The following is a 12,099-nucleotide window of genomic DNA, read 5'->3' as shown; positions in this document are numbered from 1 at the left end:
TTGAAAGGATTTCAGTCTTCTAAATTTTTGAGATTTGTTTTGTGGCCTGTAGAATTGTCCATGTGCAGTTGAAAAGAATGTGTTTTCTGCTGCTTTTGGATGGAATTTTCTCTATGTATTTATTAAGTCCATCTGACCAGTGTTTCCTTATTGATTTTCTGTCTGGATGATGTATCCATTGATGGGGTGTTAAGTACCCTACTATTATTGTGTTACTGTCAATTTCTTACTTTAAATTCTCCAAATGTGTCAGTGCTTACATATTTACAATTGAAATATCTCCTTGTTGGATCTATCCCTTTATCTTTATATAATGTCCTTTGTAGTCTCTTGTTACAGTTTTTGTTTTAAAGTCTATTTTGTCTGATATAAGTATTGCTATCCCAGCTTTCTTTTCATTTACATTTGCATGGAGTACCTTTTTTCATTCCCTCACTTTCAGTCTGTGTGTCTTTAGATCTGAAGTGAGTTTCTTATAGGCAGTATATATACGGGTCTTGTTTTTGTATCCATTCAACCACTCTATGTCTTTTAATTGGAATGTTTAGTCCATTTACATTTAAAGTAGTTATTGATAGATATGTACTTATTGTGATTTTGTTAGTTGTTTGGGGGTTGTTTTTGCAGTTCTTTATTGTTCCTTTCTTTTCTTTTGTTCTCTTCCCTTGTGATTTGATGACTATCTTTTGTGTTATGTTTGGATTCCTTTCTCTTTTTTGTGTGTGTATCTATTATAGATTTTTGATTTGTGGTTATCATGAGATGTACATATAGCAATCTTTATGTATATGTGATTATTTTAAGTTGCTAGTCTCCGAATTTCAAACACATTTTAACAACCCTGCAGTTTTACTCCCCTCCCCCTACAGTTACTGTTTTTTTGACATCATATTTTACATCTTTTTGTTTTGTATATCCCTTAACTACTTATTGCAGATATAGGTGATTTTACTGTTTTTTTCTTTTAATCTTCCTACTAGCTTTGTACATGGTTGATTTACTACCTTTACTGTATAATTGTCTTTATCAATGAGCTTCTTCTTTTCATAATTTTCATGTTTCTAGTTGTGGCCTTTTCTTTTTTGCTTAGAGAATTCCCTTTGACATTTCTTGCAAAACTGGCTTGGTGGTGCTGAATGCTTTTAGCTTTTGCTGTCTATAAAATTTTTGATCTCTCCATCAAATCTGAATGAAAGCCTTGCCAGATAAAGTATTCTTTTTTTTTTCCCAACATATTGTATAATTCATTTTATGTGAAATGTCCAGGACAGCCACATCTATATGGATAGAAAGTAGAGTAGTGATTGCCTAGGGCTGGGAGTAAGGTGGGGAAGAGGGGATTGGGGTAATAACTGAAGGATACAGGGTCTCTTTCTAAGGTGATGAAAATGTTTTAACATTGACTGTGGTAATGGTTACACAACTCTGAATATACTAAAATCCATTGAATGGTACATTAAACTTAAGTGGGTGAATTGCATGGTATGTGAGTTGTATCTCAGTAAGAAGGGAATGATGTAACCAGGATGGTGGGAAGCATCCTTTGGGCTCCAGCTTTCTCCTTGACCCTCTCTATCCTCACTGTCCCTACAGGGTGTCTTCCTTCCCACCACATTCCAGTCCAGGAGTGTCTTGATCTGTCCCTGGCCATCCCTGTTGCCTTTCTCTTCTTTTGGGTGGACCATGAAGTATGCTGGCCTTTCATTAGCTGGTGTCTGATATCAGGATTTCTTCTTTTTTGATTATTGAAGTATAGTTGATAAATGATATCTTGTTAGTTTCAGCTATACAGCAAAATGATTCATTCTTATATCTGTATATTTTTTCAGATTATTTTGCACAGGTGGAGTATTCTTGATTTTAGGTTTTTCCCTTTTATCACTTTAAATATATTGTACCCTTTGGCTTTCAGAGTTTCTGCTGAAAAGTCAGCTGATAGCCTTATGGGAGTTCCCTTGTACATAAGTTGATGCTTTTCCCTTGCTGTTTTTAATATTCTCTTTATATTTAATTTTTGCCATTTTAATTATAATGTGTCTTGATATGGCCCCTCTTTGGTTTGATCCTATTTGGGACTCTCTCTGCTTCCTGGACCTGGATTTCTGTTTCGCAGGTTAGGGAAATTTTCAGCTTTTATGTCTTCAAGTATGTTCTCTACGCCTTTCTCTCTTTGTTCTCCTTCTGGGATTCTTATAATGTGAATGTCGTCCCACACGCCACTTAAACTGTCCTCATTTCTTTTTATTCTTTTTCTGTGTTCAGCTTCAGTGATTTCTACCTCTCTGTCTTTCAGCTAGCTGATTTGTTCCTCTGTATCATTTAATCTACTATTGATTTCTTCTAGTGTATTTTTCATTTCAGTTATTGTATTTCATCTCTGTTTGGTTCTTCTTTATATTTTCTAAGTCTTTGTTAAACTTCTCTTTATGCTCATCCAGGTTTCTCCAGAGTTCTTTGATCATCTTTTGAGCATTACCTTGAACTCTTTATCAGGTGGATTGTCTATCGCCACTTCATTTAGTTCTTGTGGGGTTTTTATCTTGTTCCTTCCCTTGGAACATGATCCTCTGTCACCTCATTTTGCCTAATTCCTGTTTGTGGGTTGCCTACCCTGGGGGTATAGGTCTTGACTGTACTGGGTCTCTGACCCTCCTATATCTGTCTCATTGCAGTTCCTTCTTTATAACTTTAATTGTGGGAAATATTTTCTGCTAGTCATCAGGTTGTTCTCATTGATAGTCACTCTGGTAAATAGTTTAATTTTGGTGTGCCTGTTGGGGGAGGTTCTCAGGGTCTTCCTACTTTGCCATATTTGCCACTGGTATAAGGTTAACTGTAGGTTTTTTGTAAATATTCTTTATCAAACTAAGGAAGTTCTCCTTTATTTCTGTTTTCTGAGAATTTTTATAATAAATTTGTTTTGGCTTTTGTCAGATGCTTTTTTCCTGCATCAATTTTTGGTGGATTACAAGTGATTGATTTTCAAATTTTGAACCATCCTTGCATCCCTGGAATAAGCCTCACTTGGTCATAGTATATAATTCTTTATATATTGCTGAATTGTATTTGCTAATATTTTCTTAGGAATTTATATGTCTATATTCATGAGACATATTGGTCTGAAGTTTTCCTTATTTGTACTGTCTTTGTCTGGTTTTGTTATCAGAGTAATGCTAGCTTCATGAAATGAATTTGAAAGTATTCCCTCTTCTGTTTTCTGGAAGTGATTGTATAGAATTGGTGTTAATTCTTCTTTAAGCGTTTGGTAGATTTCTCCAGTGAAATCATCTGGGCCTGGAGATTTCTTTTTTGGGAGTTTAAAAATTATGGATTAAATTTCCTTAATAATTATAGGGCTATTCAATGACCTATTTCATGTTGGGTGAATTAATGGATGCACTCATAGGGTATAGAGCCCTTGTGACCAGGACCCAGTCAGTGGTGAAGGGCTTTCCTATTTGACAGTGATGGCAGCGGGCTCCTGGCACACCTGCTACATGCACCATGTTGCATGCAGGGATGTTGCTTGCACACCCCGCCCCCCATCCTCTTAGGCCTCACACCAGCCTGGGGATTCAGGTGGACCATTTCTTCTTCTAAGTTGTCAAATGTATAGAGCTGTTTGTGGTGTTCCCTGATTCTTTAGATGTTTGCAGGGCCTGTGGTGATATCCCCTGTTTCATTCTTGATATTAGTAGTTTGTGTAGTCTCTCTCTCTCTTTTTTTCCTTTTTTCTTTGCGAATCTTGCTGAAGGTTTGTCAGTTTCATTGAAGTGTTTTCAAAGTGCCAACTCTGTTTCATTGATTTTCACTATTCTGTTTTCAATTTTATTTATTTTTGCTCTTGTCTTTATTATTTCCTTCCTTCTGTTTACACTGGGTTTATTTTGCTCTTTCTCTAGGTTCTTTGGGTGAGAGCTTAGATTGTTGATTTGAAACTTTTCTCTTTTCGGATGTATGCTTTTAATGCTATAAATTTCCCTCTTGGCACTGATTTAGCAAATTTTGATAGGTTGTATTTTCATTTTTGACCCATGCAGTATTTAGAAGTGTGCTATTTTGCTTCCAAGTATTTGGAGTTTTACTATTATCTTTTGTTGTTGATTTCTAGTTTGATTCCATTGTGGTCAAAAAACACACTGTATGACTTCAGTTTTTAAAATTTTGTTGAGGTTTGTTTTGATGGCACAGGATATGGTCCGTCTTGGTATATGTTCCATAGGCCCTTGAAAGGAAATGTGTATTTTGCTGTTATTGAGTATAAATGTCAACTAGATCGGGTTGGTTGATAATGTTTTTGAGTTCTTCTATATTCTTTCTGATTTTCTGTCTATTTGTTTCAGTTTTTGAGAGATGGATTGTTAAAGTCTCTTACTATAATTTAGGATTTGTCTTTCTCCTTTAAGTCCTATTAGTTTTTGCTACACATATTTTGTAGTTCTGTTATTTGGTGCATATCCATTTGGTATTGCTTTTTTTTTTTTTTTGGTGAACCAACCTATTTATCATTATATAATGTTACTGTCTATCTTTGGTAATTTTTTTTGCTTTGAATTCTACTTTATCTGATATTAATAGAGCCACACTTGCTTTCTTTTGATTAAAGTTTGCATGGTATATCTATTTTTTTCAAGATTTTTTTGATGTGGATCATTTTTTAAGTCCCTATCGAATTTGTTACAATATTGCTTCTATTTTATGTTTTGGTTTTTTGGCTGCGAGGCATGTGGGATCTTAGCTCCCTGACCAGGGATCGAACCCACACCCCCTGCATTGGAAGGTGAAGTCTTACCCACTGGACCAGGAGGAAAGTCCCTGCATGGTATATCTTTTTCCATACTTTTATTTTCATCCTGTCTTTATTGTTCTGTTTGAAGTGAATTGTAGACAGCACATAGTTGGATCTTGTTTTTTAATCCACTTTGCCAGTCTTTGTCATTTAATTGGTGTATTTAGACCACTTACATTTAGTGTAATTATTGTTGTTAAGTCTTTATTCTGCCATTTTATTTTTTGTTTTCTATTCTGTTTCTCATTTTAAGTTTTTTGCCATCCTGTAGGTTACCTGAACATTTTTTAGAATTCCATTTGTTTTTGAGTATATCTCTTTGTATAGTTTAAGTGGTTGCTCTAGGTATTGCATTATATGTATAACTTACCACAGTTTACTGATGTTATCTCACCAGTTTGAGTGAACTGCTAACGTCTCTTTACCATCCCCTGTCTGTAATATAATTATCTTCAATATTTCCTTTTCAAAATTCTTGACACATTAGACCACATTAGACAGTGTTATGTTTAATTATGATGTGTCTTGAAATGGATTTCTTTGAGCTTATCCCATTTGGGGTTTTCTCAGCTTCTTGAGTCTGTAGGCTTACTGTCTCTTGCCAAATTTGGGAATTTTTAGCTATTTCTTCTTTGAATTTTTTTTTAGCTTCACACATCCTCTCTTCTTCTAGGACTCTGATGACACAAATTTTGGATCTTTTGTTATTGTCCCATAGGTCCCTGAGGTTCGGTTCACTTTTCTTTTTCAGACTGTTTTCTCTCTGTTGTTCAGACTGGATAATTTCTATTGTTCTGTCTTTTGTTTCACTAATTCTTTCCTCTGTTCTTACCTTTCTGCTGTTGTGCCCATCCACTGAGCTTTTTATTTCAGTTATGGTATTTCTCAGTTCTGAAATTTCCATTTGGTTCTTTTATCTTCTATTTCTTTGATGAGACTTTCTATTTTCTTGTTCAACTTGCTATTGATATTTTTCATTTAAGTATATTCATAATTGCTCATTAAAGCAATTGGCTGCCTTAAAATCCTTGTTAGCTAATTCCATCATCTCTGACATCTTGGTTTTGGTTTTTACTAATTATCTTATTGAGTTTGACATCTTCTTGGCACTTGGTATGAGAAGTGATTTTCCACTGAAACCTGGACGTTTTATATTATACTATGAGAATCTGCATCTTCTGTTTTAGCTGGGTTTCTCTTACCCTTGTTACTGCCAGGTGGAGGTAGAAGTCCAAGTTCCCCATTTGGCCTCCATTGACATCCAAGTTGAGTGGGGAAGCTCCTTCTTACTGCTGGGTGGGGGTGAGAATTCCAGCTTCTTACTGACTCCACTGATGCTCTGGCACATGGCAGTGGTCTTGTTACTACCGGCAATGGTGAAAGTGTTACACCCTCCACTGGGCCTGCTCTGACACCACTCCAGTAGGGAAGGGGTGTGGCACCTTGTTATTATCAGTTGGAGATACAAGTGCAGGTCCCATATGTAGTCTCCACAAGTGGGAGGGCCTTGTTACTAGCTTGTGAGGATGAAAATCCTTGGCCTTAACTGAAAATCCCAGTGTGGGTGTGGGGGTGCCTAGTCATAGCCTCAAGAGGGTGGAAGTCTAGGCTCCCCTTGGCACTTGCCAGCATGGGTGGGGGTTGGCCAGTTTTTTTCCTGTGGTGTTTGGATAGAATAGAGTTGTTACTGTTTCAAAGTTTTCTGGGCTTGCCTGGTCCTTTGGCTAAAGAGAGCAGGCTTTTAGGGAGGCATTTCTGGTCTGTTTGGCACTTATGGATTGCCAGCTTCTTTAGCTTCATGTCTGGGAATATAAGGCAAAAAGAATACCCAGGAAATGCACCAATGTGTTGGTGTCATTCCTCAGGTGTTGAGGTGTCTAGCTGGTCTGCCTTTTCAATCATCTTATGTTTGTTGTATATATGATGTCCATGGTTTTTACTTGTACCATTATCTTACAAGTGGCAGCCTCTTCAGTTTCTTTTTAGTTACTGAATATCTGTTCAGCTTCATAGCATACTTTGAACATGATTGTCCCATTTACTAAGTGGCTGTGGCTTAAATTATTCTTCTCTTTTTTACATGATTCCTGATAATTTGATATTTAATTTTAACTATTTCGTTGTGTATATATTTTTAATGTTATTGCCCCTAAATCTTTTTTTGTATATAGCTATAAACTGAAAATCTTAGCCAAAGGCCCATTTCCCAGATCTTTTGACCGCTCTACAGAGAGTTAGGTTTGTGTGTAGTGACCATCCCACTACATAAACCCATCCCACTACTAAAACGTAATCCCTAAAGGGGAAAGTAATAATAAATGTTTTCTCATGGCACACTCCTATTCCTAGGAAAACAGCTTAACATACATGCAATAGATGTGTCATAAATGGTTAATAGCAACTCTTCTTCATCTAGGATATTGTGTATGAAATTATTCCAAAAATGAATTTTTAAATAATCATAGAGGTTTGAGCCAAACCATTTTTACTTACTAAAGTGCCTAGCATGGCATCAGGAAATCATTCCTATTATTGTTAATTTTTTTGTTGGTACCATGTGGTACCAAGGGACAATGTGAGAGCATTGGGCAATGCATGGATTGTTCTGGTTACTCTGTAGGTATAAACAGGACACTTGAATTGGTTACTAATTTAACATGTGTGTAGTAGTGGGGACCATTAATTATTTTAATTCATGGAAGTGATTTTCAAGTTAGGTTGGGATATTTTTAAACTGGTGCACTTTTAAAAATATAGGGCCTTATTTCTGTCTACAGCTTTACTATATTTTACTAGATTTGAACACTGTTCTCCAACTAACTGAGTATTTCTGAGAGAATGGTCATTTTTAATAAGTGTATCTTTCAACATAATCGTTAACTGACTTTTTTTTGGCAGAATCAGAAAACTGATTTGTCCCAGATGAAAGAGAGTGAAATAGTAATCAAGTGTTGAAACTCTTAGCCATTGTTTTTGTGTGTGTGTGTGTGTGTGTGTGTGTGTGTGTGTGGTATTTGAAAGTAATAAATGATAGACAACTTGCTGGAAATGAAGCAAATGGAAATGTTGATTAGAAATACCTAATAAAACTTTCTATAAAATACTTTGTATTTGCACTGCATTAAAGTCTAAGAAGTGACAAACCTTCTTTTATAGTCTTGCCTATTTTAAACTGATTGTCATTACCTTAAAATGTAACTTGTAGGGTGCAGGTATAGAAATATATCCCGGGAGTAAGTGCACCCTGAGTGACAATGGGATCCATCACTGCAAGGAAGGGATCCTCATTAAGGTGAGCACCTGCTGAGACACCCTCTTTCCAAAGGTCAGAATGGTTTTACCTAAGAAATAATTATGTTTTATTAAATTCCCATGTTGTTCCTGTTGTTTTCTGGTTTTGAAAAGCATAAACAGTATGTAAATTTTAATAATATCAATAATTGGTGGTTGAAAGTCTCCTGTGAGAATACTTTGTTATCTATAGATCTGCAGAAATGACAAAGGAATGCTGTGTCACTCAGAGCTCAGATTGTGCTACCACGTATTAATAAGCATAGCTTTCTATTTTATTTTTAGAATAGCCTGAAAAAAGTGAGATTTCTAAAGCAGGCAGTGTTGAATGTGACCGTTCCTTAAAATATTTGTTTTCAATGTCACAGGACTTCTTAGATGAACATTATGACATTCCCAAAATAACCATGATGAATAATGTCATACATAATAATGAAGGTTATGGTGTTGTCTTGGTGAAACCTACAATTTTCTCTGACCTGCAAGAAAATGCCCAAGATGAAACTGAAGGTATGGTATATTTAGTAATTTTCAAAATAAAAACCAGACCTAATTTATTGTATTTCAGCATTAAACTCTGATTAAAGATCTTAATCTTCTTCTCCTCTTTAAAAAAGATAACTAGCACATGCTTAGGCATGGAGATAGAGAAACTCGATAAAGCTATAACATTATGGAATCTTGGAGTGAAAGAAACTTTCAAGGTCAACTAGTCAGCTGGTCAAAGCCTTTGATGTGTGGTTTCTGTGGTCCTGCAGTTCCCTTCTTACCATGCTTGGCTTTCTATAAATTTATAGAATAAGGATGGGCATATGATAGCAATGGTGGTTCCTGCTGGCATTTGTTAAGGATGGAGGCAGAAAAATGAATGTGCCAGGTTGAAGGCTGCATTTTACTGGAGGGGATCATGGAGTTCACCTCTAGTTTTTATTTGTAAAAGTAAATACCTCCCTGTCAGCTGTCTTTCTTGGCAGCAAAGCTGATCTAACACAGTGGGAAGTTTATGAATTTCAAGCCATGACCCAGATTACTATGAAATCTCAGTCATGGAGAAGGATTGTGCATTGGCATAGATGAGGAAAGTTTAAAGGATGATGAGTAGTCCTTGTCATCCTTCAGGATCCACTCCAGCTATCTGGTAGTTCTTTTTCTCCTCACAGTTCTGTAGGTCAGAAGTTATGGTGAGCTTGGCTGGGTTATCTGCTTAGGGTCTCACAGGGTGAAAGAGGTATCAGCTGGGCGGGGCCCTTATCTGAAAGCTCTGGGGCGAGAATCTGCTTCCAAATTCCTTTATGTTGTCGGCAGAATCAATTTCCTTGAGGTCATAAGACAGAGGTCTCTACTTTTTTTGTTGGCTGTTGGCTGAGGATTGCTCTCAGCTCGTAGGGACCACTCTTGGGTCCTTGCCCCATAACCCCCTCCATTTCAGTAATAGAAGACCTCCCTCAAAGCAGATCTCTCCTGCTTCAAATCTTTTTCATGCTCTGAATCTCTTTATGCTTTTCTCTTCTTCATCCAGCCAGGGAAAACATTGCTATTAAAGGGTTCATATGATTAGGTTACGTATACCTGAGTTATCAACTGATTAGTAACCTTAATTACATCTGCAAGGTCCTTTTGCCATTTAACAGTTATGAAAGTAACACCAAGTGGCAGATGGCCCTGTATCACGGGGCCATCTAGAATTCTGCCATCACAGGCAGTCACTTATAAAGCTGCTAGATTGGGAGTTCCTTTAGGGAAAATAGCAGTTTTATTTATCTTTGCATCTAGCTTCTAATACAGGGCTTAGTAAATATCCAGGAGGGACCTGTTGAGTAGATGAGATCTAGGATAAAAAGAGAAAATTCAAAATTGGTAATCTTGTATTAGGGTCAGGAGACCTTGAAGACTAAGACACCTGCTTGTTGAGATACTTATGGCAGAGAGTTTGTGAAGTCCAGTCAGATGACAGCTGGAATCCTTAACAGAAAAAACTTGAAAGCTCTGATAGACTGTAGAAATACATGTTTTAGTTGGGTTAGTTTGTATATTTAACTCTATTTGTTATAATTTGTTTGTTTCTTCAGAAAATGGAACACTTAAAGTTCAGACAAGTGGAGAGGCAGATGTAGCTGAAAGAGTGGATCTAGAAGAGCTGATTGAATGTGCAACTGGTAAAATGGAGCTTTACGCGAGAGCTGACCTTTCTGAGCAAGTCGAAGGCAATTGTGAAATTGTAAATGAACTAGTTGCTGCCTCCACACAAAAAGGCCAGTTGAAGAAGAAAAGGTTGAGTGAACTGGGGATCACACAAGCTGATGACAACTTAATGTCACAGGAGATGTTTGTTTCAATTGTGGGGAACCAGTTCAAGTGGAATGGGAAGGGGAGTTTTGGCACATTTCTCTTCTGACCACTGTGATGTAAATAGATAGCAAAATATTGGATTTTGCACATGCTGCACCCAAGAATCACTGCTGCTATCATACTTTGCTTCATGGTTATATTTTGTATCTGATATATTCGATTGGGTTTGAGTGAAACAGATTTATTTCTGTCTGCAGGTGTTGCACATAAAACACGCTTTTTATAAAGAAGGTCATAAAAACATAAAATAGAAAATATTTGGAGATTTCTTATCTAGAAAGTCTTGCTTTTTCAAACACATAGTTCTCATATTAAGTCTATTAATAACTTTCTAGTATAAATACACTTTAGCACTTCAAAGAGGAGGAACAAAGGCAGGAAATGCAAGATGAGCGCACAAAAACGCAATAGGCATCAATGTGCAGTATTCTTATAGTTGTCTTTTTAATCCCAGTTATAGTGAGTCTGATATCCATGCTTTATTTGCATAATACTTGTCTTAAAAGCTTTTATGATTGGGAGGTTATCTCCCTTATCAGGCTTATTATTGAGAATCTGAGTGGGAATGCCTTTTTATGTTGAACTATGTAATCATCAAAACAGTAATAGCATAGCAGGTTTGAAACAGAAATGAAACATCTTATTCAGAGCCAATGCATACATAGAGCATTTTCACTACTGCTGAATATGAGTGATTAAAAAGAAGGTGATTTTCTTTCACCAGCAGTATTCTGATCAAATTTCTTACATAGTCAAAATGATTACCTATACAACCTGTATCAGCTCCGTGTTTTTGATATCATATTGTAAAATACAGCTTTTAAAAGTATTTATGTTTTTAAAAAGTATATGTGACATTAAAATTCCTACTGATTAAAATTATAATGATGAAATAATAAATTGAATCTTGGTATATTTTTCCAACTGCATTATGGGCCATAGTGCCTGTGTAGCATGTGTGATCCTTTGAAATACATACAATATTTTGATATCTTTTTAGTGTTTCAGAGTATTAAAATTTTTCCCCAGTCAAGTCATTTCTTAAATTTGAATAAATTATAATTTTATTTTTCAGATGCTACTAAATGTGGAAGGATTTATGTTAGATTTTTTTGTTTGATCATTGAAAGGCATTTTTCTTTTACTCTTGAAATCCTGTTGCAAAAGTAATGCTAATTAATTCTGCATCAACTTGAGCCAAATACTTATTTAAAAACCATTTATTCAACTTTAAAAAATCAAATTGGTTTTCCAATTAAATTTCCTTTTTATCTTAGATTTTAGACTTTGTATATTCTCTTGTAACTTGCTAGAGTATCAAGAGAATGACAAGTAACTAGGTAAGTTACTTATTGTTCCTTATTATAGGATGATGGTTTTTCAGATTTCATTTCTATCTTAGTTTAAATCTAATCTTACATTAATTTTTATTCAAATTATAAACTATTAGTGAATAGGCCTAGTGTATTCTTATTTAAGTCACATAGAGTACTTTTGCTTATTGGGGAGAGTTGAGCATCTCAGATGACTTAGTCCATGGAGTATAGAGAGAGCCCTGGAGGGATGTGGATTTGACAGTTGAGGTGAAAACACTGACATGGAAAACATATTTACTTGAGTTTTAAGTATTAACGTATAGTAAAATCTGCTCTTCTGGGTCTTGTGACTTG

The 12,099-nt window shown here is 35.8% G+C and overlaps 1 protein-coding gene across 1 annotated transcript in view; it reads left to right on the top strand.

The window, feature by feature from the left end:
* Positions 1 to 11,358, top strand: part of SHCBP1 (SHC binding and spindle associated 1) — a 37,886-nt gene extending 26,528 nt beyond the window's left edge. The window contains exons 11-13 of the mRNA XM_027092148.1: positions 7,995 to 8,081; positions 8,449 to 8,590; positions 10,150 to 11,358. Of these exons, the coding sequence (XP_026947949.1) occupies positions 7,995 to 8,081; positions 8,449 to 8,590; positions 10,150 to 10,475 (555 nt within the window). The 3' untranslated portion in view covers positions 10,476 to 11,358. The remainder of the gene's footprint in view (positions 1 to 7,994; positions 8,082 to 8,448; positions 8,591 to 10,149) is intronic.
* The last annotated feature ends 741 nt before the right edge of the window (positions 11,359 to 12,099 follow it).

The sequence above is a fragment of the Aethalodelphis obliquidens genome, unplaced genomic scaffold (assembly GCF_003676395.1).
Source record: "Aethalodelphis obliquidens isolate GAN/ISIS:26980383/991018 unplaced genomic scaffold, ASM367639v1 scaffold75, whole genome shotgun sequence".
Classification (NCBI taxonomy): domain Eukaryota; kingdom Metazoa; phylum Chordata; class Mammalia; order Artiodactyla; family Delphinidae; genus Aethalodelphis; species Aethalodelphis obliquidens.
Note: the sequence above shows the minus strand (reverse complement) of the source record. Positions and strands in the feature narration are given on the sequence as shown.